The 25,702-nt window shown below is 46.0% G+C and overlaps 2 protein-coding genes across 2 annotated transcripts in view; one reads left to right on the top strand and one right to left on the bottom strand.

The window, feature by feature from the left end:
• Window positions 1–345: 345 nt before the first annotated feature.
• POLR3H (RNA polymerase III subunit H) lies at window positions 346–20,387 on the bottom strand. The gene is made up of 7 exons (XM_053721323.1): window positions 20,317–20,387; window positions 12,463–12,590; window positions 11,760–11,856; window positions 2,880–2,966; window positions 2,589–2,652; window positions 2,253–2,460; window positions 346–1,741 (listed from the first exon to the last, which is right to left on the bottom strand). The coding sequence occupies exons 2-7, from the start codon at window positions 12,571–12,573 to the stop codon at window positions 1,688–1,690; spliced, it is 621 nt and encodes a 206-aa protein (XP_053577298.1). The 5' UTR covers window positions 12,574–12,590; window positions 20,317–20,387; the 3' UTR covers window positions 346–1,687.
• Window positions 20,388–20,478: 91 nt separating this feature from the next.
• Window positions 20,479–25,702, top strand: part of CSDC2 (cold shock domain containing C2) — a 61,725-nt gene continuing 56,501 nt past the window's right edge. The window contains exon 1 of the mRNA XM_053721322.1: window positions 20,479–20,500. The gene's annotated coding sequence lies outside the window, so the exon portion shown is untranslated. The remainder of the gene's footprint in view (window positions 20,501–25,702) is intronic.

Genomic DNA, 25,702 nt, shown 5'->3' with positions numbered 1-25,702 from the left:
AATTGACTGGTAAAGTGTATTGTTCTATTGTTTAACTAAGCACTGTAAAAGTTGTGGCTCATATCTTGGTATCTTATTGTGGTATTTTAATGAAATTCAACTGCGGATAAGGTTAATAAATAAGGTAACTTTTGTGATCTCTGCATAGCACATTATAACAGTTTAAACATGTATAGTTTGATTCAGATCTGGGTTTTTACAAATATATTTCAATGTGTCTATAAATTTTAACTAATATAAAGAATTTAGGAATTTACATTCATTTTATTGTTTTGTATATGCATTTTACTGGGGGTTTATTTTAAAGGATAATTATTAAATATATTGTATTGTAACCCGGTCATATACTGACAATACGTTTATTAAAACAAAAAGTTGTACATGTGATGCATTTCATGCATAATGGTGCGCAGACATCACCAAGCAAGAATTTGAAAGCACCAAGGTAAAGCAAACACAGGAAACATTTAAAGTAATTTGTTTTCTAATGCATCTAAAAAACATTTTAATCCATATTTAATAAAAGCATAAACAACACCCCCCCCCCCCCGATATTCCTGTGTTTATGTATAGTTCATTTTGAGGTCTATCCCTATAGATGAGGTTCACACAAACATTCACTTCCTGTTAGTATCTGGAACGTGTAGTTTTTGCCCTTTCTTACCTACAAGTTTTTTTTGTAGCTTTAATGTAATTGAAACAGGACATTTTACCTGTGAGTTGTTACTATATTTCTAGACTGTTTATTTTCTTTAATGCTGGACACGTCACAATAAATGCTGCTGCCAGGTTACCCAGTTCTCTCTGCTTGGCACCATGCGCCTGCTAGATCTAGTTCTGCACAAGTACCTATGGGTAATTTCTCTCTTCTCCTCCCCCCTCCCAACACCCAGAAAGCAGGGCTACAGAAATACCAGTATCATGCGTGTGAGTGCCCATTAGTGGTGACTGGTGACACTGTGGCATGACTATCCTGGTTATTATTTATTTGTTTTCCTTATGAAGAAGCAAGAATCTGAGATTAAATAAAGGGGGCACACAGGTATAATGTAAAATACCCAGAGATGGTTTTCTGCCCAAGAAGCAACACACATGTGGGTTTATTGTAGTTAAGTGGGTTTTATTTAGTTGCGGTTGGCCTTGTAGCCCCAGGGACACCAAGCAAGAAGGTGATCTAATGCACAGGCAAATCTCTGTATGGAGAGGAAGCCTGAGTCACCCCATATTCACTCTCTGCTCAACCTACAGCGCACCCCCCTTTTGCGGGGAGTGTGAGCAGGAAGTGCCTATTACCCAGCAGTCCCAAAGTGCTTAATACTCTTATGTGTCCTACAGTAACATGAAGCATGAGGAAGGTTACAAAAGCTGACATTCCCAAAATATAGATAACAGCTCTAGTTACAGAATGTGCTGCTTTCCATATGAAGTCCATTTAATAAAACTAAATACAAAAATAATATATATACATTTAGCACAACGTGAGTTCACCCCACTTGTATAACAGATAAGAGGTGGCTTTGTTGTGAACAGTACGTTCTTCCTCCTGCAGACTGCTTTCAGCTGTTTTATTTCCAGATGTTGCTGGTCCCAGCCATCACTTGGCACCGTTCTCCGCACACGTATCCTGGAAATCTCTGCAACCTGAATGGTTGACAACATCTAAAGTCCAGAACTCCGAATTCCTTGGTTAGTTGTTGGTCCACCAGGAGAGCAGCCCCAGTCCTGGCTCACTTATAGAGCCCTGAGAATAGGAAACAGAGAATTCATCAAATCTGACTTTGGTTTATGAGGCAGACACAGATTCACATTGAAACATGTTTCACAGCAGATAAAACCCAGAAGGCTGTTGAGTCAGCTCATATTTCCTTCTGAAGTGTAAGTTTAATCAACACTCAGGAAAGCCTTACGCATATCACAGTCTTAACAATAAACAGATGACACAAATATAAGATTTTACTGTACCAGTCTAAATTACAGTTATCAAAAGGAAATACAACTATTTATAGAGCACAATTATTACTAAGGTGATACTCAACAGTTTAGAACACAAATTGATACCCAAATCAATTATTTGCAACCCCTGTATGGATTAGAACCTGTGTAAAAAAGGTTTACTGAGGCTCACTGGTAAACCAACAGTCATCTCATGATTTGTTTAAGAATAAGTAGTTCTGTTAATACTTAGAAATGATTTAAAAGGCATTTATATAACTATATAAAAATATTTTAAAAGGCAGAGAGGGAACACTCACCACCAACGTGTAAGGTGCTTCCTTGCGCTGAACTTCCTCTGGGGCCTCTCCAGATGAGGCATCTGTAGCAGTGGGTCCAGTTGGAGAAGTGTCTAAGAAAGTCTCGTCCACAACTCTGAATTGTATATCCTCCCCTATGTCCATGTAAAGATCGTGAGCCCCCTCCTCCGTCTCATATTCCCACACCCAAACCTGCTCTGCCTCATCACTAATGGTGTTGATGTCAAGGAACTAAATCAGAAGCAAGAGTCAGATAAACTAATCAGTGATACTCTAAAAGCCCATTGGCTGCAAAGCATTGTGTATTTGGGGTGCGGAGCATAATATAAAGGATACAATTTAGCCGGCTGTTGCAAGGACTCTGGAGGTATCAAAATATCATCAAAGAAGCCAAGAGACACTGCAGAAGAGGAAGCACAAGCTAAGTCTTAGTGTACTGATGTAAAACATTATCTCCCACACAGGCACCATTCACCCCAGGGAAACATAAACCAATACACAGTATGTAAAACAATAATGCTGTAGGCTCGGTGGTAAACTGGAATCTTACAGAAGCTATTATGGGACCAAACAAACACATGACACAAGATGGCAGCAGCATGGAATGCTGTAGCAAACCTCACGCACAGTGAACGCCCTCCTGGCTGCAGCCTTTGATCTTTCCCATCAGGATTTCATCAAGGAAGGGACGGAAAACGATGTAGCGAAAATGGACTGAAAAAGACAACAACTGGGAGTGTAAGACAACATCTGCCGTCTGACGCCGGCCACAAGATTTCTAATCCTTTCCTTAGGCCCTAAATACATGCACAGTATGAGGTAAACAATGCCAGAGTAGATGACAGAAGCAACATTTATCTCCTTATATTTAGCATTGCTGCATGTATATAATTATACATTTTTGTATACATTGCAAAAAAAACAAAAAACAATCTTTGTTCATACAGGTAGTGAGAGTCCACGATCCATTACTCCTGGGAATTACTCTTCCCTACCACTAGGAGGAGGCAAAGATTCCCAAACTTCAGGAGCTCTATAAAACCCCTTCCCACCTCACAGGAACCTCAGTCTTGTCTTTGCCTCCGCTGGAGGAGGTTGAAGAATGAAGATGTGCATTTGATTCCTCAGTGAGAGGGGTTTGAGTGATTGTTGGAGGGATGTATCTGGAGTATTGTTAGTGGCATGTATTTCACCTATTGGGATTTGGTCACAAGCCTTTCCACGAATGTTGCAGGGACTTGTCTTTTGCCTCCCTCTGTTAGTTTGTCAATATATTCCTATTCTAGATCATCTGCTGTTATGTTTCAGCACTGGTTTTGGCTTCCCATTGGTCTCCTCCAGTAGTATATTTGGCACTCTATAAGCCTGCTAGGTTATGGCTATATATATATATATATATATATATATATATATATTATATATGTATATGACCTTGTATATATATATATATATATATATGTATTATATATGTATATGACCTTGGGAAAGTTATATATTTTTTGGTAATTCCCCTTTATTTCCTGTCATGTTTTTGGCCCCTTACATGTTTGTACGCTTATAAGCTTTTCACAAGAGTATATTTTTAAACGCACGTGGGCATGATGGCTTACATTTTGGAGAGATGCTTTACTTTATATGACGTAAGTTTGACACGCCGCCTCCTTTCTTATTTATGTTATTTAGAGAACAGGTAAACTATGTACTAACGCATCTCTGCTTTTATAATTTTTTTGAATTTATATATTTTTATGAGTTATTTTCCGAAGAGGTAAAGTGTTACCCTTTCTTTAAAGCTTTTTGGAATGGGGATATTACCATTTAGCTGTATGCTTGTTTTTTTCTGCACTTCTGTATAAGTTCCTTGCAGTTATGGAGCTTCCTGTCTCTGTCCCTAAATCTACCTTAGAAGCTGGGTAATTTGAACGCTTTTCTTTAGTGTTAAGTGTTTATAAGTGGAGAATTTAAACTCAGGCTAATTTATGCAATAAATGTATTAATATTCTAATGCATTCTGACCTATCCAACACTGCTCTTGCTTCTAAGGGTGCTACTGCTCCTTCTGTTTGTTTTTTGCAAGAGAATTCTACTGAATCATGGAATCAAAGATTGTATAGTCTTTGGTGTCTGAAATGTTGGTGGCTATGCCTCCTTCAAGTAAGTGTAAAAGGTCAGGTAAAAATGTACCTTCTACTAGCTCTAAGCCTCCTGTGGTTAATGTTTCTAGTCATGAAGCTGCTATGTCTTTAGAGAAAGAGGTTTGGTTCTACCTCTGATCGAGAGAGAAAAAGAGAGAGAGAAAGAAAAAAAAGAGAGAGAGAGAAAAAGAAAAGAGAGAGAAAGAGAGAGTTTTTTAAGCAGGTTATCATTTTAGATCAGTAGTATCTATTACTGATATGTCTGCTGATTCTTTTTATTTCTTTTTGGGCAGTTTTCTGACAATTCTGCTAGTAAAGACTGGTTAATCCCTTTTGGCAAATGTGCTTAGACATGTCTTTGGCAGTACTTTCTAATGCTTTTTGTTTGTTAAGTCTTGGTCTGCTGATATGGTTTCGAAATCCAGACTTTTATGTCTTTCTTTTCAGGGAAAGATGTCATTTGGCTCAGGTTTGGATTCTATTATCTCTCATGTAATGGAAGGTAAAGAACTAGAAGTCCAGGGGTAATCTCCTAATCGTTTTTGTTCCTTTCCTCAGAACAGGGCAGAAATGTGATTCCTTCTCTCAGAAGCTGGTTCCTCTGGTTCTGTGTGGAAGACAAGCTCTAACTGGAACATGTATGAGCAGTCCAACTAATCTACTCCATTATCTCAGTTAGCATGAAGGTGCAGCTCTTGTTCCAGAAACTCTGGTTGGGGGCAGGAGTTTAGTTTGAGTCTGTCCAGGATCCCTGGGTTTTTAATATAGTCTCTCAGTGTTAATGAATCGGTTTCAGAATAAGGCCTTCCTGTCCTTTGTTTTGTGAATTCCTGTGAAGGCTTGGGACTTTTTTTTTGGTCACTTTTCTGGGAGTGATTGTTCCTGTTCCTTTGTTAGTACAGGTAATCGGGTTTAATCCTTTATAGGAAGGAATTTTCAGGCCAGTTCTTGATCTAAAGGCTTTGAACTAATCTTTTAGAGTTTTATTTTCAAAATATTGACGATTTGGATTTTTCGACCTTTTATTTTGCAGGGTCAGTTTATGTCCATAATAGTTCATCTACATGTTCCTATTCTCTAGGAACAACCTCAGTTTCCTAGGTTTGCCTTTCAGGTCTAGTATTTATAGCTTGTTGCTCTACCGTTTGGTCTGGGTTCAGCTCCCAGTAAATTTTCCTAGGTCTTGGGTACCCTTTTGTCTGCAATTAAAACTCAGGGTATTGCAGCGTTTCCTTTTCTGAAAGATTTTTTTGTTTCAAATGTCGTCTTTTATTTAGCAGATTCTCTCTTCATCAAACTGTTGTTACTTCAGCATCATGGTTGGAAAAGTCTTTTTTTTTTTTACCAAAGAGTTCACTGGTTCCTCAGACTAGGTTTGTTGTTTCTCAGATTCAGTTTCCATGATTCTTTGTCTGTCTATACCTTCTCTCTTTCTTTTCCCTCAGTTGCTCTTTGCATGGAGGCATTGGGTTGCATATTGGCGGCTTCAGATGCTTTCTCATGAAGCCTCTTGTATGCTTCGTCAGTGATACAGGGGTCTTACTCTGCTATTTCAAGGATTCGTCTAGATTTCAGATCAAGCCAGTGACTGTATCATCAGTTATTTTCTCACGGGGGGCTCCTTCCGTTTATCCTACTGGATTCTTTACAGATGCAAGTCTTTCAGGATGGGGGTGCTGTCTGGGGATCTCAGAGAGTGCAAGTTTTTTTTTTTTTGTTTCCTCAGAGGCAAGGTTTCTTTTTTATGTTTTTGAGATTCTTTAGAGTTGGCCTCTATGCTTCCTTATCTTGTTATCCTTTATTTAAAAACACACCAAGGTCGGCTCCGGAGCAAACTACTGGGAGCTAGCTGAATACATCTAGTGAGCCAATGACAAGAGGCGAAAATGTGCAGCCACCAATCAGAAGCTAGTTCCCAGTAGAGCAATGTGCTCCCGAGCCTACCTAGGTATGATTTTCAACAAATAATATCAAGAGAATAAAGTAAATTAGATAATAGAAGTACATTGGAAAGTTATTTAAAATGGCATATTCTATCTGAATAATTAAAGGGACAGTCTACTTGAAAAATGTTATTGTTTAAAAAGATAGATAATCCCTTTATTACCCATTCCTCAGCTTTGCATAACCAACACTGTTATATTAACCCCTTAAAGGGACACTGAACCCACATTTTTTGTTTCGCAATTCAGATAGAACATGACATTTTAAGCAACTTTCTAATTTACTCCTATTGTCAAATTTTCTTTATTCTCTTGGTATCTTTATTTGAAATGCAAGAATGTAAGTTTAGATGCTGGCCCATTTTTGGTGAACAACCTGGGTTGTTCTTGCTGATTGGTGGATAAATTGTCCAGAGTTCTGAACTAAAAAAAAAGCTTAGATGGAATTGTTTTTCAAATAAAGATAGCAAGACAACGAAGAAAAATTGATAATAGGAGTAAATTAGAAAGTTGCTTAAAATGTCATGCTCTATCTGAATTACAAAAGAAAAAATGTGGGTTCAGTGTCCCTTTAAAGGACCAATGATGTACAGGGTACGTCCTACAAAAAAAGGTCCTTAACGACCAAGGACGTACCCTGTACATTGTTACCCTTTCCAAGCAGTGGAAGCGACCCTGATCGCTTCCAGCCACTTTCATGTTATTGCAGTGATGTCTCGATATTGAGGCATCCTGCAATAACATTTTTTAAAAGTCTGATGCAGACCACTCTGTGGCCCTCTCTGCATCGGCCATTGATGGCCATGATCGTTGGTGGGTGGGAGCTGATGCAGGGAGGCGGGTGGGCGGCCATCAGTGCAGGAAGTGCGTCGGAGGGGGGCGGGATCGTGTGCACGGGGGCGGGGGAACGCTACACTATGGCACAGTAATACATATTGCTAAGGTGGGAGAGAGGACTGGCGAGGTTGGGAGTGTTCAGCTAAGGGATCTGGGAGGGGGTGGTGGGTTGGATATTGAGGGGGGGCAGCTCCACTACAAACATTTTTATAATAAAAACTTTTTCTTTTTAAATACCATGTTTTATGGCAAACTGGGCACTGGCAGACAGCTGCCAGTACCCAAGATGGCACACAATAAGGTAGAGGGGGAGGGTTAGAGAGCTGTTTGGGGGGTCAGGGAGGTTGGCAGCTATGGGGGGGTCCTAGACAGCAGAATTATGGGGGGGAGGTTGTGTTTTTTAAAAAAACAACAAAAAAAACCCTTTTATTTTAGTACTGGCAGACTTTCTGCCTGTACTTAAAGGGACAGTTTACTCAAAAATTTTCTCCCCTTTAATTTGTTCCCAATGATCCACTTTACCTGCTGGAGTGTATTAAATTGTTTACAAGTAGCTCCTTTACCCTTATATTGGCATTTGACATTGTTAATTTAGCATGTGGTATCCCCACCTATTCTGAAAGTTTGTGGCCGCGCGTACCAGCTATAGATAAGCTTTGTAAACACAGCCAGCAGAAGAAATTATACTCCCAGTCGGATATAGCAGAGATAAGGTAATACAATGTTGATTTTCCATTGTTCTCTCAAAGTACTGGTGATTGTTTTAAGGACAGATATAAGATAAAGAAGTAGGTATATGTACACAATGTGATACAGTAATGAGATCTGATTATACCTACAAGCTCAACCCATTTTATTAGGTTGTGGCTTCAAAACAAAAAATCAGAGCTTTAATATACACAAATACGCCTTAAAAAGCTAATTTTCATACATTTTTTACTCTGCAGTTGGTAAAAAAAGCAATTGTAAACACATTAAGGGAAAAACTATTTTACAGTATACTGTCCCTTTAAGATGGCGGGGACAATTGTGGGGGAGGGAAGAGAGCTGTTTGGGAGGGATCAGGGGGTGTGATGTGTCAGGTGGGAGGCTTATCTCTACACTAAAGCTAAAATGAACCCTACAAGCTACCTAATTAACCCCTTCACTGCTAGACATAATACACATGTGATGCGCCACGGCAGTTAACGTCTTCTAATTACCAAAAAGCAACGCCAAAGCCGTATATGTCTGCTATATCTGAACAAAGGGGATCCCAGAGAAGCATTTACAACCATTTGTGCCATAATTGCACAAGCTGTTTGTAAATAATTTCAGTGAGAAACCTAAAATTTGTGAAAAAGTTTGTGAAAAAGTAAATGTTTTTTTTTATTTGATCGCATTTGGCGGTGAAATGGTAGCATGAAATATACCAAAATGGGCCTAGATTAATACTTTGGGTTGTCTACTACACTAAAGCTAAAATTAGCCCAACAAGCTCTTTAATTAACCCCTTCACTGCTGGGCATAATACACGTGTGGTGCGCAGCGGCATTTAGCAGCCTTCTAATTACCAAAAAGCAAAGCCATATATGTCTGCTATTTCTGAACAAAGGGGATCCCAGAGAAGCATTTACAACAATTTGTTTCCATAATTGCACAAGCTGTTTGTAAATAATTTCAGTGAGAAACCGAAAGTTTGTGAAAAAAATTGTGAAAAAGTAAACGATTTTTTTTTCTTTGATCGCATGTGGCGGTGAAATGGTCGCATGAAATATACCAAAATGGGCCTAGATCAATACTTTGTGTTGTCTACTAAAACAAAATATAAACATGTGAAGGGTTATTCAGGGATTCCGGACAGATATCAGTGTTACAATGTAACTATCGCTAATTTTGAAAAAAGTGGTTTGGAAATAGCAAAGAGCTACTTGTATTTATTGCCCTATAACTTACAAAAAAGCAAAGAACATTTAAACATTGGGTATTTCTAAACTCAGGACAAAATTTAGAAACTATTTAGCATGGGTGTTTTTAGATGTGTAACAGATTTTGGGGGGCAAAGTTAGAAAAAGTGAGGGTTTTTTTTCCATTTTATAAAAGAAATTATAGTAAATTATAAGATATGATTAAAATAATGGTATCTTTAGAAAGTCCATTTAATGGCGAGAAAAACGGTATCTAATATGTGTGGGTACAGTAAATGAGTAAGAGGAAAATTACAGCTAAACACAAACGCCGCAAAAATGTAAAAATAGCCTTGGTCCCAAACGGTTGGAAAATAGAAAAGTGCTGTGGTCCTTAAGGGGTTAATACACTTTTTACCTCTGTGATTACCTTGTATCTAAACATCTGCAGATTGCTCCTTATCTCAGTGCTTTTGACAGACTTGCATTTTAGCCCAGGGCTCAACAAACCCAGGTGCCAGGACGGCACTGACTCCTAGAATGTTACCCCTGGCTCCTAACTTTTAAATTATTCTCCATATATCTATATACAAAGACCACTGTCTGGCTCCTAAATATTCTAACTGCTTCCTAAATGTTGAACAGATTTGCTGACCACTTCACTGCCAATCAGTGCTGAATCATAAATAACTGTGCTGGAGTAATCACATTATCTATATGACACACATGAACTAGTGCTGTCTAGCTGTGAAAAACTGTCAAATGCCCTGAGACAAGAGGCGGCCTTCAATGTCTTAGAAATTGGCATATGAGCCTACCTTGGTTTAGCTTTCAACAAAGCAAATTTGATGATAAAAGTAAATTGGAAAGTTGTTTAAAATTACTGCCCCTATCTGAATCATGAAAGTTTAATTTTGACTAGACTGTACCTTTAATGTGGTAGAAGATTATTTTAAAGGAAAATGGTTTACTGTGCAGATTATTTGTTATGATCAGATGTGCCAGACTGCAGGATAATGAAATAGAAACGGTGCACTGTAGGTTAAAAACAAAACCAATCCCCACATACGTGTAACCAGCAAAAAAGTCTTATGTAGAACGTGCAGCTGTGAGAAGTATTTTCTTTGCTTCTTTGGAAAGTTCTCATTTAGCGCTAACGTTTTACATGTACGCGATGTGCTGCTGATATGGATGCAGACGTGCACATGCAAATGCGCTATATGTACGTGCACAGGTGGCGTTATTCTTTCTAAAGTAACTGATGTTTTCAAATACAAGTATACTGCACCAATGGTTTTAGTGTGACCTCAAATGCACTCCTGAGTATTTCACATTCCAATTTTATGTCCCTTTAAAGGGACACTGAACCCAATTTTTTTCTTTTGTGATTCAGATAGAGCATGACATTTTTAGCAACTTTCTAATTTACTCCTATTATCAATTTGTCTTCGTTCTCTTGCTATCTTTATTTGAAAAAGAACGCATCTAAGCTTTTTGGTTTAGATCTCTGGACAGCACTTTTTTAGTGGTGGATGAATTTATCCACCAATCAGCAAGGACATAAAAAATGGGCCGGCATCTAAACTTACATTCTTGCATTTCAAATAAAGATACCAAGAGAATGAAGAAAATTTGATAATAGGAGTAAATTAGAAAGTTGCTTAAAATGCCATGCTCTATCTGAATCACAAAATAAAAAGTTTGGGTTCAGTGTCCCTTTAAGTTACAGATGTTAAAATGTAAAGGGACATTAAACACTGAACACATTGTACAAGCATAGTATTGAGTTATTCCCAGTCTCTCTCTAACCACGGGGCTGCCATGTAGCAATCTATTTCACTACATTCCAGTGCTGACGTGTTTGCGCATGTGCAGTAACTGTCCTTCATATGCCTGCAGTGTAACTTAGGTTCCAAAATGGCAGCTCCCATGAACAGAGGGAGGTGCATGACAATGTATTTACTGTTCCATTAAAGAGACCCTAAACTGTAAATGATTTTGTTACGCTGCTAACTGCATAAAAATAATCCAATTGTTGCCTTTGCAGCCGCTCTAGTATCCCCCCCCCCCATCCTAGCCCGACTAGAAAGTTAGGTTTATTTAGTCAGACTAGAGAGGTAGGTGTATTTAGTCAGACTAGAGAGGTAGGTGTATTTAGTCAGACTAGAGAGGTAGGTGTATTTAGTCAGACTAGAGAGGTAGGTTCATTTAGTCAGATTATATAGGTAGGTTTATTTAGTCAGACTAGAGAGGTAGGTTTATTTAGTCAGACTAGAGAGGTAGGTTTATTTAGTCAGACTAGAGAGGTAGGTTTATTTAGTCAGGCTAGAGAGGTAGGTTTATTTAGTCAGGCTAGAGAGGTAGGTTTATTAAGTCAGGCTAGAGAGGTAGGTTTATTAAGTCAGGCTAGAGAGGTAGGTTTATTTAGTCAGACTAGAGAGGTAGGTGTATATAGTCAGACTATAAAGATAGATTTATTTAGTCAAACTAGAGAGGTAGGTTTATTTAGTCAGACTAGAGAGATCGGTTTATTTAGTCTGATTAGAGAGGTAGGTTTATTTAGTCAGACTAGAGAGGTAGGTTTATTTAGTCCGATTAGAAAGGTAGGTATTTTACTGCAATTCATTGTAAACCACTCTCTTTTAGAATAAACTAATAAAGAAACTAAATACATTGTCCCTTTAATGAGATCATTTAGACAGGAACCTTTTGTGTGACACGCTCCGTCTCCAGGGAAGATGTAGGAGTCTTCTAGCTTGGTGATGTCGTAGAGACAGATGCAGAGACCCACGTTATACACCACCTGCCGAGCGAAGGAGACAGTGACGTACAGATGCGCCATATCAATAATATAATAAAGCACTTGCTCAGTTTGTAGCAGTGGGAAGTCTGCATTAACATGACATGTGACAAGCACAGAACACTGTGGGTCCCACTATAAAGCATATGTATTTTGCTACACACACATTATATATGAATATGAATATATATACACGTTTCTGGTTTCTAAATTAGTGGGCTGGTGTCTAGATTTTGAACAAATTTGTCAAACCCTGTAGTAATAATGTCAGAGTAACGGGATATGTCACCCCACTAATAAACAAAGCAACTGGATCTGTAATATGGGGCTGCAGGCATTTTGGATATTATCAGAAAAGGACCCTTATGTTATAGAAACAGTAGCAAGGTGCAATCTCTGACCTCACATTACCCCACAAATCAAATAGGGACCAACATGACCAGTTCTTAGATAGAGATATCAAGGTATTCAAGCCTGAAGGTTGTCACCTTAAACAACTTTACAAAAAAATATATATTTAGATTTGAAATAGGTTCTTTTGATTCTAGACATGGTGCCATGAGGTGTCTACCTGCTGAGAAACATGGAAATGCCCATATTATAACTCACCTTGTTGGCTAATTTCTTGTTCAGCTCTTCCACTATGGAATCATTGAGCTTGCGGTCAAATTGCCAGGGCGTAGTCCGCACAGTATCCACCATCTCTACTAAGACGAACATGGTGGCAAAGTTTGAGGCTACAAATCAGAGAATGGAAGTAGGTTACAGTCTACTCCAGAATTGTTATTGTTTAAAAAGATAGATAATCCCTTTATTACCCATTCCCCAGTTTTGCAAAACCAACGGTTATATTAATATACGTTTTACGTCTGTGATTACCTTGTATCTAAGCCTTTGCAGACTCTCCCCTTATCTCAGTTCTTTTGACAGACTTGCATTTTAGCCAATCAGTGCTGACTCATAAGTAACTCCACGGGAGTGAGAACAATGTTATCTATATGACACACGTGAACTAGCACTGTCTAGCTGTGAAAAACTGTACAACTTAGAGCTTAGAAATTAGCATGTGAGTCTACCTAGGTTTAACTTTCAACAAAGAATACCAAGTGAACAAAGCAAACTTGATGATAAAACGAAATTGGAAAGTTATTTAAAATTGCTGCCCTTTCTGAATCATGACAGTTTAATGTTGACTAGACTGTCCCTTTAACGCACACATTTATTTTGGTTACATTTTATTGATGACATTTAAGTGGCCCGTTACTTAGATGGGAAGATCCAATACTAGTGATGATAAACCGGTGAGCCCTGTGTTATTAAAGCCACACCACTACCGTAATGCTCACTAATGTGCACACTTGTAAGAATGAGTACAGATAAAAAGGTGCTGCACTTGACACAACTGTAAGAAAAGATACAATGAAAATACTTAGCAACTAAACAACACAAAACTGAAAAGCACTTGGAAAATTTTCATTTGACGTTCACTCACATTCATACACAACTGCCCATCAGTTACACTACTCAATAAACTGGTGTCTTGCAATTGGTTCTATTTCGTGCAGCAACCATTCCGATGCCTGTACACTGATAAAGCCAAAGCTCTCTTTCATCGTCCTGGTAAGGGCAGAAGTAATGCTTTATCTCCATCATCTAATGAGGATCTCATGGTGGTCAGATAAGGGAGAAACAAAATCCAAAGTGGCATCACATTTCTCCTTAGATAAACAACAAACAAGTGCTCTTGTACTAACACAACACAAAGCAAAACACAAAGCAAAACACAAAGGGTTTTGCCTAAAAGCTTCTAAGAATTGCCCTACCTTGCACCAAGTGAGCAGAGGGAGTTCAGCTTACCAGCCAGTGAGCAATCAGACATGAAACCCATAAGGGAGTTCAGCTTACCAGCCAGTGAGCAATCGGTCCTTAAAGGGACATGAAACCCATAAGGGAGTTCAGCTTACCAGCCAGTGAGCAATCAGTCCTAAAAGGGACATGAAACCCATAAGGCAATTCAGCTTACCAGCCAGTGAGCAATCGGTCCTTAAAGGGACATGAAACCTATAAGGGAATTCAGCTTACCAGCCAGTGAGCAATCGGTCCTTAAAGGGACATGAAACCCATAAGGGAGTTCAGCTTACCAGCCAGTGAGCAATCGGTCCTTAAATGGACATGAAACCCATAAGGGAGTTCAGCTTACCAGCCAGTGAGCAATTAGTCCTTAAAGGGACATGAAACCCATAAGGGAGTTCAGCTTACCAGCCAGTGAGCAATCGGTCCTTAAAGAGACATGAAACCCATAAGGGAGTTCAGCTTACCAGCCAGTGAGCAATCGTTCCTTTAAGGGACATGAAACCCATAAGGGAGTTCAGCTTACCAGCCAGTGAGCAATCGTTCCTTAAAGGGACATGAAACCCATAAGGGAGTTCAGCTTACCAGCCAGTGAGCAATCGTTCCTTAAAGGGACATGAAACCCATAAGGGAGTTCAGCTTACCAGCCAGTGAGCAATCGGTCCTTAAAGGGACATGAAACCCATAAGGGAGTTCAGCTTACCAGCCAGTGAGCAATCGTTCCTTAAAGGGACATGAAACCCATAAGGGAGTTCAGCTTACCAGCCAGTGAGCAATCGTTCCTTAAAGGGACATGAAACCCATAAGGGAGTTCAGCTTACCAGCCAGTGAGCAATCGTTCCTTAAAGGGACATGAAACCCATAAGGGAGTTCAGCTTACCAGCCAGTGAGCAATCGTTCCTTAAAGGGACATGAAACCCATAAGGGAGTTCAGCTTACCAGCCAGTGAGCAATCGGTCCTTAAAGGGACATGAAACCCATAAGGGAATTCAGCTTACCAGCCAGTGAGCAATCAGTCCTTAAAGGGACATGAAACCCATAAGGGAGTTCAGCTTACCAGCCAGTGAGCAATCGGTCCTTAAAGGGACATGAAACCCATAAGGGGGTTCAGCTCAGTGGGCAGCTTTCTAATTTACTTCTCGTGCCAAATTGTCGTTGTTATTTTAGTATCTTTTGTTGAAAGCCAGTGGTGTAAGCTCACGAGCGTGCAGGTGTCTAGCGCACTATATGGCAGCAAAATGTTATACATTTGCAAGAGCACTAGAGGGCAGCACTATTTTCTGCCATATAGTGTTCCACACACCTACCTAGGTATCTCTTTAACAAAGAATAACCTGGGAACAAAGCAAATGTGATAATAGAAGCCAATTGGAAACGTTCTTAAAATTTTATTCAATGAATCATAAAATAAAATGTTTGGGTTTTGTTTTCCTTTAAGGTCCTGTTAGCTGCAGTTATTTATGGCACATTTACTGTATTACTATTTCTATTCTCAGCCTTTGTCTGTAAGATCACAAAGTCTACACGCACCGGCGCAACACACACAAGGCAGCCGGGCACAAGACTGACACTAACGTGTCTGACATGGTGTAAATATTTAGTGTATAAAGAAGTGATCAGCAGTGTCCCAGTGCCCTCCTCTGTGTCCTGCAGCACCTACTAATTAGATCAGTACACCTCCCCAGCATTCTCTGCTCATCTTCCTCACCCCAAGTGACCCTAGCAGATCTCTCACCCCCAGTGACCCCTGCACCTAACCCCCAGTGTCCACAACAGATCTCTCTCAACTCAGTGACCCCTGCACCTAACCCCCAGTGTTTACAACAGATCTCTCTCAACCCCAGTGGCCCCAGCAGATCTCTATTTACCCCAGTGACCCCTGCACCTAACCCAAGTGACCCAAGCAGGTCTCTCTCACCCCCAGTGACCCCTGAACCTAACCCCCAGTTGCCCAGCAGATCTCTCTTACCCCAGTGATCCCAGCAGATCTCTCTCAACCCCAGTGACCCCTGCACCTAACCCCCAGTGTCCCCAGCAGATCTCTCTCAACTCAGTGACCCCTGCGCCTAAACCCCAGTGTTCACAACAGATTTCTCTCATCCCCGGTGGCCCCAGCAGATCTCTATTTACCCCAGTGACCCCTGCACCTAACCCCCAGTGACCCCAGCAGACCTCTCTCACCCCCAATGACCCCTGCACCTAACCCCCATTTGCCCAGCAGATCTGTCACCCCCAGTGATCCCTGCACCTAACCCCCAGTTGCCCAGCAGATTTGTCACCCCCAGTGATCCCTGCACCTAACCCAAGTGACCCCAGCAGATCTCTCACCCCCAGTGACCCCTGCACCTAACCCCCAGTGTCCCCAGCAGATCTCTCTCACTCCAGTAACCACGGCCCCTAACCTCCAGTGTCCCCAGCAGATCTCTCACCCCCAGTGACCCCAGCAGACCTCTCTCACCCCCAGTGACCCCTGCACCTAACCCCCAGTTGCCCAGCAGATCTGTCACCCCCAGTGATCCCTGCACCTAACCCCCAGTTGCCCAGCAGATCTCTCTCACCCCCAGTGACCCCCTGCACCTAACCCCCAGTTGTCCAGCAGATCTCTCTCACCCCAGTGACCCCTGCACCTAACCCCAAGTTGCCCAGCAGATCCATGTCACCCCCAGTGACCCCCTGCACCTAACCACCAGTGTCCCCAGCAGATCTCTCTTACCCCCAGTGACCCCTGCACCTAACCCCCAGTTGCCCAGTAGATTTCTCTCACCCCCAGTGACCCATGCACCTAACCCCCAGTTGCCCAGCACATCTATGTCACCCCCAGTGACCACTGCACCTAACCCCCAGTGTCCCCAGCAGATCTCTCTCACCCCAGTAACCACTGCCCCTAACCCCCAGTGTCCCTTAGCAGATCTATCTCACCCCAATAACCACTGACCCTAACCCCCAGGAGATCTCTCACCCCCAGTGACCCCAGCAGACCTCTCTCACCCCCAGTGACCCCTGCACCTAACCTCCAGTGTCCCCAACAGATCTCTCTCAACTCAGTGGACCCAGCAGATCTCTATTTACCCCAGTGACCCCTGCACCTAACCCAAGTGACCCCAGCAGGTATATCTCACCCCCAGTGACCTCTGCACCTAACCCCCAGTTGCCCAGCAGATCTCTATTACCCCCAGTGTCCCCAGCAGATCTCTCTCAACCCCAGTGACCCCTGCACCTAACCCCCAGTATCCCCAGCAGATCTCTCACCCCAGTGACCCCAGCAGACCTCTCTTACCCCCAGTTGCCCAGAAGATCTCTTTCACTCCCAGTGACTACTGCACCTAACCCTAGTGTCTCCAGCAGATCTCTCTCACCCCTAGTGGCCCCTGCACCTAACCCCCAGTGTCTCCAGCAGATCTCTCTCACCCCCAGTGACCCCTGCACCTAACCCCCTGTTGCCCAGCAGATCTCTCTCATCCCCAGTGACCCCTGCACCTAACCCCCAGTTGTCCAGCAGATCTCTCTCACCCCCAGTGACCCCTGCACCTAACCCCCAGTTGCCCAGCAGATCCATGTCACTCCCAGTGACCACCTGCACCTAACCCCCAGTTGCCCAGCAGATCCATGTCACTCCCAGTGACCACCTGCACCTAACCCCCAGCGTCCCCAGCAGATCTCTCTCACCCCCAGTGACCCCTGCACCTAACCCCCAGCGTCCCCAGCAGATCTCTCTCACCCCCAGTGACCCCTGCACCTAACCCCCAGTGTCCCCAGCAGATCTCTCTCACCCCCAGTGACCCCTGCACCTAACCCCCAGTGTCCCCAGCAGATCTCTCTCACCCCCAGTGACCCCTGCACCTAACCCCCAGTGTCCCCAGCAGATCTCTCTCACCCCCAGTGACCCCTGCACCTAACCCCCAGCGTCCCCAGCAGATCTCTCTCACCCCCAGTGACCCCTGCACCTAACCCCCAGCGTCCCCAGCAGATCTCTCTCACCCCCAGTGACCCCTGCACCTAACCCCCAGCGTCCCCAGCAGATCTCTCTCACCCCCAGTGACCCCTGCACCTAACCCCCAGCAGATCTCTCTCACCCCCAGTGACCCCTGCACCTAACCCCTAGTGTCCCCAGCAGATCTCACTCCCAGTGACCCCTGCACCTAACCCCCAGTGTTCCCAGAAGATCTCTCTCACCCCCAGTGACCCCTGCACCTAACCCCCAGTGTCCCCAGCAGATGTCTCTCATCCCAGTGTCCCCAGCAGATGTCTCTCATCCCAGTGTCCCCAGCAGATCTCTCACCCCCAGTGACCCCTGCACCTAATCCCCAGTGTCTCCAACAGATCTCTCTCACCCCAGTGACCCCTGCACCTAACCCCCAGTTGCCCAGCAGATTTCTCTCACCCCCAGTGACCCCTGCACCTAACCCCCAGTTGCCCAGCAGATTTCTCACACCCCCAGTGACCCCTGCACCTAATCCCCAGTTGCCCAGCAGATCTCACACCCCCAGTGACCCCTGCACCTAACCCCCAGTGTCCCCAGCAGATCTCTCACACCCTCAGTAACCCCTGCACCTAAACCCCAGTGTCCCCAGCAGATCTCTCTCACCCCAGTGACCCCTGCACCTAACCCCCAGTGTCCCCAGCAGATCAGTCACCCCCAGTGACCCCTGCACTAACCCCCAGTGTCCCCAGCAGATCTCTCACCCCAGTGTCTCCAGCAGATCTCTCTCATCCTCAGTGACCCCTGCATCTAACCCCCAATTGCCCAGCAGATCTCACTCACCCCCAGTGACCCCTGCACCTAACCCCCAGTGTCCCCAGCAGATCTCTCTCACCCCCAGTGACCCCTGCATTTAAACCCCAGTGTCCCCAGCAGATCTCTCACCCCAGTGACCCCTGCATCTAACCCCCAGTGTCCTAAGCAGATCTCTCTCACCCCCAGTGACCCCTGCACCTAACCCCCAGCGTCCCCAGCAGATCTCTCTCACCCCCAGTGACCCCTGCACCTAACCCCCAGCGTCCCCAGCAGATCTCTCTCACCCCCAGTGACCCCTGCACCTAACCCCCAGCGTCCCCAGCAGATCTCTCTCACCCCCAGTGACCCCTGCACCTAACCCCCAGCGTCCCCAGCAGATCTCTCTCACCCCCAGTGACCCCTGCACCTAACCTCCAGCGTCCCCAGCAGATCTCTCTCACCCCCAGTGACCCCTGCACCTAACCCCCAGTGTCCCCAGCAGATCTCTCTCACCCCCAGTGACCCCTGCACCTAACCCCCAGTGTCCCCAGCAGATCTCACTCCCAGTGACCCCTGCACCTAACCCCCAGTGTTCCCAGAAGATCTCTCTCACCCCCAGTGACCCCTGCACCTAACCCCCAGTGTCCCCAGCAGATATCTCTCATCCCAGTGTCCCCAGCAGATCTCTCACCCCCAGTGACCCCTGCACCTAATCCCCAGTGTCTCCAACAGATCTCTCTCACCCCAGTGACCCCTGCACCTAACCCCCAGCGTCCCCAGCAGATCTCTCTCACCCCCAGTGACCCCTGCGCCTAACCCCCAGTGTCCCCAGCAGATGTCTCTCATCCCAGTGTCCCCAGCAGATCTCTCACCCCCAGTGACCCCTGCACCTAATCCCCAGTGTCTCCAACAGATCTCTCTCACCCCAGTGACCCCTGCACCTAACCCCCAGTTGCCCCTGCACCTAACCCCCAGTTGCCCAGCAGATTTCTCTCACCCCCAGTGACCCCTGCACCTAACCCCCAGTTGCCCAGCAGATTTCTCACACCCCCAGTGACCCCTGCACCTAATCCCCAGTTGCCCAGCAGATCTCTCACACCCCCAGTGACCCCTGCACCTAACCCCCAGTGTCCCCAGCAGATCTCTCACACCCTCAGTAACCCCTGCACCTAAACCCCAGTGTCCCCAGCAGATCTCTCTCACCCCAGTGACCCCTGCACCTAACCCCCAGTGTCCCCAGCAGATCTCTCACCCCAGTGTCTCCAGCAGATCTCTCTCATCCTCAGTGACCCCTGCATCTAACCCCCAATTGCCCAGCAGATCTCACTCACCCCCAGTGACCCCTGCACCTAACCCCCAGTGTCCCCAGCAGATCTCTCTCACCCCCAGTGACCCCTGCATTTAAACCCCAGTGTCCCCAGCATCTAACCCCCAGTGTCCTAAGCAGATCTCTCTCACCCCCAGTGGCCCCTGCATTTAATCCCCAGTGTCTCCAGCAGATCTATGTCACCCCCAATAACCCCTGCAGCTAACCCAAGTCCCCAGCACATCTTTCTCACCCCGTGACCCCTGGACCTAACTCCCAGTGACCCCTGCACATCTTCCTCACCCCGTGACCCCTGAACCTAACTCCCAGTGACCACTGCACATCTCCCTCACCCCGTGACCCCTGAACCTAACTCCCAGAGACCCCTGCACATCTTCCTCACCCCGTGACCCCTGAACCTAACTTCCAGTGACCCCTGCGCATATCCCTCACCCCCAGTAGCCCCTGTACGTCACCACAGGCACCCCTTTTATCCATTTCGTGGAGGCCCAAACCTCACCCCAAGGATTTCACTATCTTAAACATCACTTGATTGTGTTAACCTTTTACCAACCTCATCCTCACCGCCTACCTGTGTGAGCAGATGCCTCAATCACTCGCACATTGACAGCGTGACCATAGCAGCTAGTTCCTATCCGACTATAGGACCAGTGACGTCACATCAAACACGTGACCGCTGTGCTCACATGACACAGAGCGAGAGAGCAGATAGCAGGAAGCTCAAGGTAGTGAGCACTGAGCAGGAGGGCACTCAGGTCAGTGAGCAGCAGAAGGTTCAGCTCAGTGAGCATCAGGGGGCTCAGGTCAGTGGGCAGCAGAAGGTTCAGCTCAGTGAGCATCAGGGGGCTCAGGTCAGTGGGCAGCAGAAGGTTTAGGTCAGTGAGCAGCAGTGGGCAGCAGGGAACTTAGGTCAGTGAGCAGCAGAAGGTTCAGGTCAGTGCAGCAGGGGGCTCAGGTCAGTGAGCAGCAGAGGGCTCAGGTCAGTGAGCAGCAGAGGGCTCAGGTCAGTGAGCAGCAGAAGGTTCAGGTCAGTGAGCAGCAGGGGACTCAGGTCAGTGAGCAGCAGAAGGTTCAGGTCAGTGAGCAGCAGAGGGCTCAGGTCAGTGAGCAGCAGAAGGTTCAGGTCAGTGAGCAGCAGAGGGCTCAGGTCAGTGAGCAGCAGAAGGTTCAGGTCAGTGAGCAGCAGAAGGTTCAGGTCAGTGAGCAGCAGAGGGCTCAGGTCAGTGAGCAGCAGGGGGCTCAGGTTAGTGAGCAGCAGAGGGCTCGGGTCAGTGAGCAGCAGAAGGCTCGGGTCAGTGAGCAGCAGAAGGCTCGGGTCAGTGAGCAGCAGAGGGCTCGGGTCAGTGAGCAGCAGAGGGCTCGGGTCAGTGAGCAGCAGAGGGCTCGGGTCAGTGAGCAGCAGAGGGCTCGGGTCAGTGAGCAGCAGAGGGCTCGGGTCAGTGAGCAGCAGAAGGCTCGGGTCAGTGAGCAGCAGAGGGCTCGGGTCAGTGAGCAGCAGAGGGCTCGGGTCAGTGAGCAGCAGAGGGCTCGGGTCAGTGAGCAGCAGAGGGCTCGGGTCAGTGAGCAGCAGAGGGCTCGGGTCAGTGAGCAGCAGAGGGCTCGGGTCAGTGAGCAGCAGAGGGCTCGGGTCAGTGAGCAGCAGAGGGCTCGGGTCAGTGAGCAGCAGAGGGCTCGGGTCAGTGAGCAGCAGAGGGCTCGGGTCAGTGAGCAGCAGGGGGCTCGGGTCAGTGGGCAGCAGGGGACTCGGGTCGGTGGGCAGCAGGGGTCTCGGGTCGGTGGGCAGCAGGGGTCTCGGGTCGGTGGGCAGCAGGGGTCTCGGGTCGGTGGGCAGCAGAGGGCTCTGGTCGGTGGGCAGCAGAGGGCTCTGGTCGGTGGGCAGCAGAGGGCTCTGGTCGGTGGGCAGCAGAGGGCTCTGGTCGGTGGGCAGCAGAGGGCTCGGGTCGGTGGGCAGCAGGGGGCTTAGGTCGGTGAGTAGCAGGGGGCTCTGGTCAGTGGGCAGCAGGGGCTTAGGTCAATGAGCATGTGCTATGAGTGCTGTTTGCTCACTTGGGGTGAATGCCAGAAAATCAGCGGGGCGCCTCCCCCTAGGCAGAGGCAAAAACAAATAGTGAAGATGGGTGAATTACAGTGCCCATCTAATTGGCCCGTGTCTCAGGTTAGTGAGCAGCAGAGGGCTCAGGTCAGTGAGCAGCAGGGGGCTCAGGTCAGTGAGCAGCAGAAGGTTCGGGTCAGTGAGCAGCAGGGGGCTCGGGTCAGTGAGCAGCAGGGGGCTCGGGTCAGTGAGCAGCAGGGGGCTCGGGTCAGTGAGCAGCAGAGGGCTCGGGTCAGTGAGCAGCAGAGGGCTCGGGTTAGTGAGCAGCAGAAGGTTCGGGTTAGTGAGCAGCAGAAGGTTCGGGTTAGTGAGCAGCAGAAGGTTCGGGTTAGTGAGCAGCAGAGGGCTCGGGTCAGTGAGCAGCAGAGGGCTCGGGTCAGTGAGCAGCAGGGGGCTCGGGTCAGTGAGCAGCAGGGGACTCGGGTCAGTGGGCAGCAGGGGACTCGGGTCAGTGGGCAGCAGGGGTCTCGGGTCAGTGGGCAGCAGGGGTCTCGGGTCCGTGGACAGCAGGGGTCTCGGGTCGGTGGGCAGCAGGGGTCTCGGGTCGGTGGGCAGCAGGGGTCTCGGGTCGGTGGGCAGCAGAGGGCTCTGGTCGGTGGGCAGCAGAGGGCTCTGGTCGGTGGGCAGCAGAGGGCTCTGGTCGGTGGGCAGCAGAGGGCTCTGGTCGGTGGGCAGCAGAGGGCTCTGGTCGGTGGGCAGCAGAGGGCTCTGGTCGGTGGGCAGCAGAGGGCTCTGGTCGGTGGGCAGCAGAGGGCTCTGGTCGGTGGGCAGCAGAGGGCTCTGGTCGGTGGGCAGCAGAGGGCTCAGGTCAGTGAGCAGCAGAGGGCTCAGGTCAGTGAGCAGCAGGGGGCTCAGGTCAGTGAGCAGCAGGGGGCTCAGGTCAGTGAGCAGCAGGGGGCTCAGGTCAGTGAGCAGAACAAGTGTGGCTTTTACACAGTAGCAAGAGGGGTTTGCTGTGTCTGATTATGTGTGAGCAAGGAGTTAATTTCTCATCTCTTCCCCTCAGTCTCACCTCTCCTTGTTCCCCGTATTGTGCTCGTCTCTTATTCTGTCTTAGTCGCCCCCCTCTTTCTATCACTCTCACATCTCATGCTGTAATGTGTTAAATCAGGTCAACCCAGCTCCAGAGCAGCAATGCACTACTGAGAGCTAGCTGATCACTTCTAGTGAGCCAATGACAAGAGGCAAAATGTGTAGCCACCAATCACCATCTAGCTCCCAGTAGTGCATTGCTGCTCCTGAGCCTACCTTGGTATGCTTTCAAGAAAGGATTCCAAGAGAACAAAGTAAACCTGATAATAGAAAAGTCTTTAAAAATTGCTTCTTCATTTGATCCATGAAAATTGATTTTTCCCTTAAAGGGATATGAAACCCAAAACATCTATTTTGTAATTTAGGCAGGGAATACAATTTTAAAAAAAGTTTCTAATTTTCTTTGATTATCAAATTTACTTTGTTCTCATTGTATTCTTTGTTGAAGAGATACCAAGGTAGCAGCTGGAGCACTACATGACAGGATACAGTGCTGCCCTCTAGTTCTCTAGCAAATGGATAACATTCTTGCAAAACTGCTGCCATATAGTGCTCCGGGAACGTGCACACTCCTGAGCTTACCTTCCTGCTTTTCAACAAAAGATAGCAAGAGAACGAAAATACATTACTAATAGAAGTAAATTAGAAAGTTTAATAGCTGCTCTATCTTAATCATGAAAGATAAGCTATGGGTTTTATGTCCCTTTAATTCCCCTGTACCTGCACTAAAGTCACATTGCAGCAGTAAAACCTTTTGCTTTTGTTTCATGACCAGATGTCCTATATATATTATATCACATATAGGCTACATATAGACTACATATAGACAACTCTATGACACTAAACACCAGAAGTATTTTCCAGAGCTTAGAAGAGATCCATTTGCTGCACAAATAAAACTTTCTGCACTAAAACCATTAAAAAGCTAATGATGGTCTCTATTACATAATATATTATTCACAGGCCAGTGCACAGTTCTCTGTACCAACATGAGTGCAGACTCAGTGTTACACTATAGGCTGCTTGTGCCAGTGTAGGGTGCTTGCCCTTTAACCTCAGATGTAGTCTCATGGATTGTGGTTTCCATTGTCGAGTGGGAGCTACACACACAAATATCACAGGAAGCAGAGCTGTTACACAAGTTTATGCCAGTTAGTATGGCAGCATGCCAATGAGGGGGCATTGCCTGATGTAAAGAGACTGTGTCTGAGGAGAGTGGGCAATAGCATGAAGAGCGTATAATTATTGTGTCGGGTGTATCGTGACTTCAGGGTCTCGGGATAGGGGAAGGTGATACCTGCTCTCCTTGTTTGAGCTGCTTGGTAGGGTTGGGGTGAAACGCCCAGGGCTGCAGCTCACTGGGAGGTAAAGCACCATTAGTGTTAGTAAAAGCTGTGCTTGGGATGCCAGATGGGTACACGTGAGGTGCTATAGGGCTAATCATGACCGGACTGTTATCCGACGGACATTTGTGTGACTGATAATATTCTGTCGGATAACAGTTCAGCCACGAGATAGATAAGGATAGATACAGATCGAAAGATAGAACCACAAGAACAGCACTCACGCATTCTGTACGTGCGTTAAAAACATGTGGGGGGGTGGGACCCATGGTTAGGTCCCCAGAGGAGGTTATGGCGCCCGAACAGAGCATTCTGGAGGGTATCTGCCCTCGGCCGTCTCTCGGACATATGCCTGACGGACAAATGTGCCTCGGCATTCTGTCCGAGAACCATTGCTAATAAACTGATAGCCCTGGCAACTGTAGGGAATCAGGACAGGCTTAACCTGAATCTCTGTGATGACACGGTTTACCCTCAGTTACTGCAGTGCCTGGTACTATATAGTTTATTTGCTATGTGTAAGGACCACTATGGAGAGATGTGCGTCTGTGACAGGAGACACAGGGAGTGCAGTGACAAGGAAAGGTGATATGAAGAATGAGAGTGCAAGGGATGCTGGGAGAGTATGGAGACTGGCAGGGACACCAGGGACACAGAAAATGTTGCCAGTTAGGTGACATTATAAAGTAGCCAGGTGACATAAGTAGCCGGGAGAGGGCAGTGTAAAAGCTTCTAATATAACATTTTCTGCTATCCAAAGCACAAATTATTTGCATAATTTAAAGGAATATTCGAGATAAAATTGGAATCCCCATCTACGATCTTAATTTGTGAGCGTTTTAATTTTTTAATTCTTCATATGTTGCATATTGTTACAATAATATTTATTATATGTATGATCTGAATGTGTATATTCACTGTAAGGACAGACCAATTACAAACATATAATTCAGAATGTATGAAATATTTGTGTATGTTATTTGTTGTTGGTAGTTCATCCTTAGCTCCGGCTCCTGGGACACCTCCTACTTGATTCACATTCTATCATCAGTCATGTCCACCTGGAGGTGTGTCAGTAGCAGGAGCTCTGTGATTGACACAGGTGTGTTATAAATAGAGCAGATATTTTCATGTATTAGTATCAGCCTGATGAAACGACTATTTGTTGAGAAACGCGTTGCTGTACGCTTGTTTTTATCTGTTTGTACTCAATAAATGTATCTCTGAGTACATCACACCTGCCTGTTTTCTATTACCATTGCCGCTGGAGAAATTTGGTTACGTTCCTGATCCCCTTTGGAGGTCCGCTGTGTCGAGTTCCCTTCGACTCTATTGGTTCCCCTGCTGGGTTTACTCTGACGCTGCTTGCTGAGTGACGTTTGCCTAGCGTACCGAGCTTACGCCTGTCTGACGGGCGACTTTTGGTTCCGTCCTGCCGGTCTGGGTACACGTCTGTACCGCCGCTCTTGTGCGTAACACTCTGTGTGGGG

This window comes from Bombina bombina, chromosome 7, assembly GCF_027579735.1.
Source record: "Bombina bombina isolate aBomBom1 chromosome 7, aBomBom1.pri, whole genome shotgun sequence".
NCBI lineage: Eukaryota > Metazoa > Chordata > Amphibia > Anura > Bombinatoridae > Bombina > Bombina bombina.
This window is presented reverse-complemented; position numbering and strand designations above follow the sequence as displayed.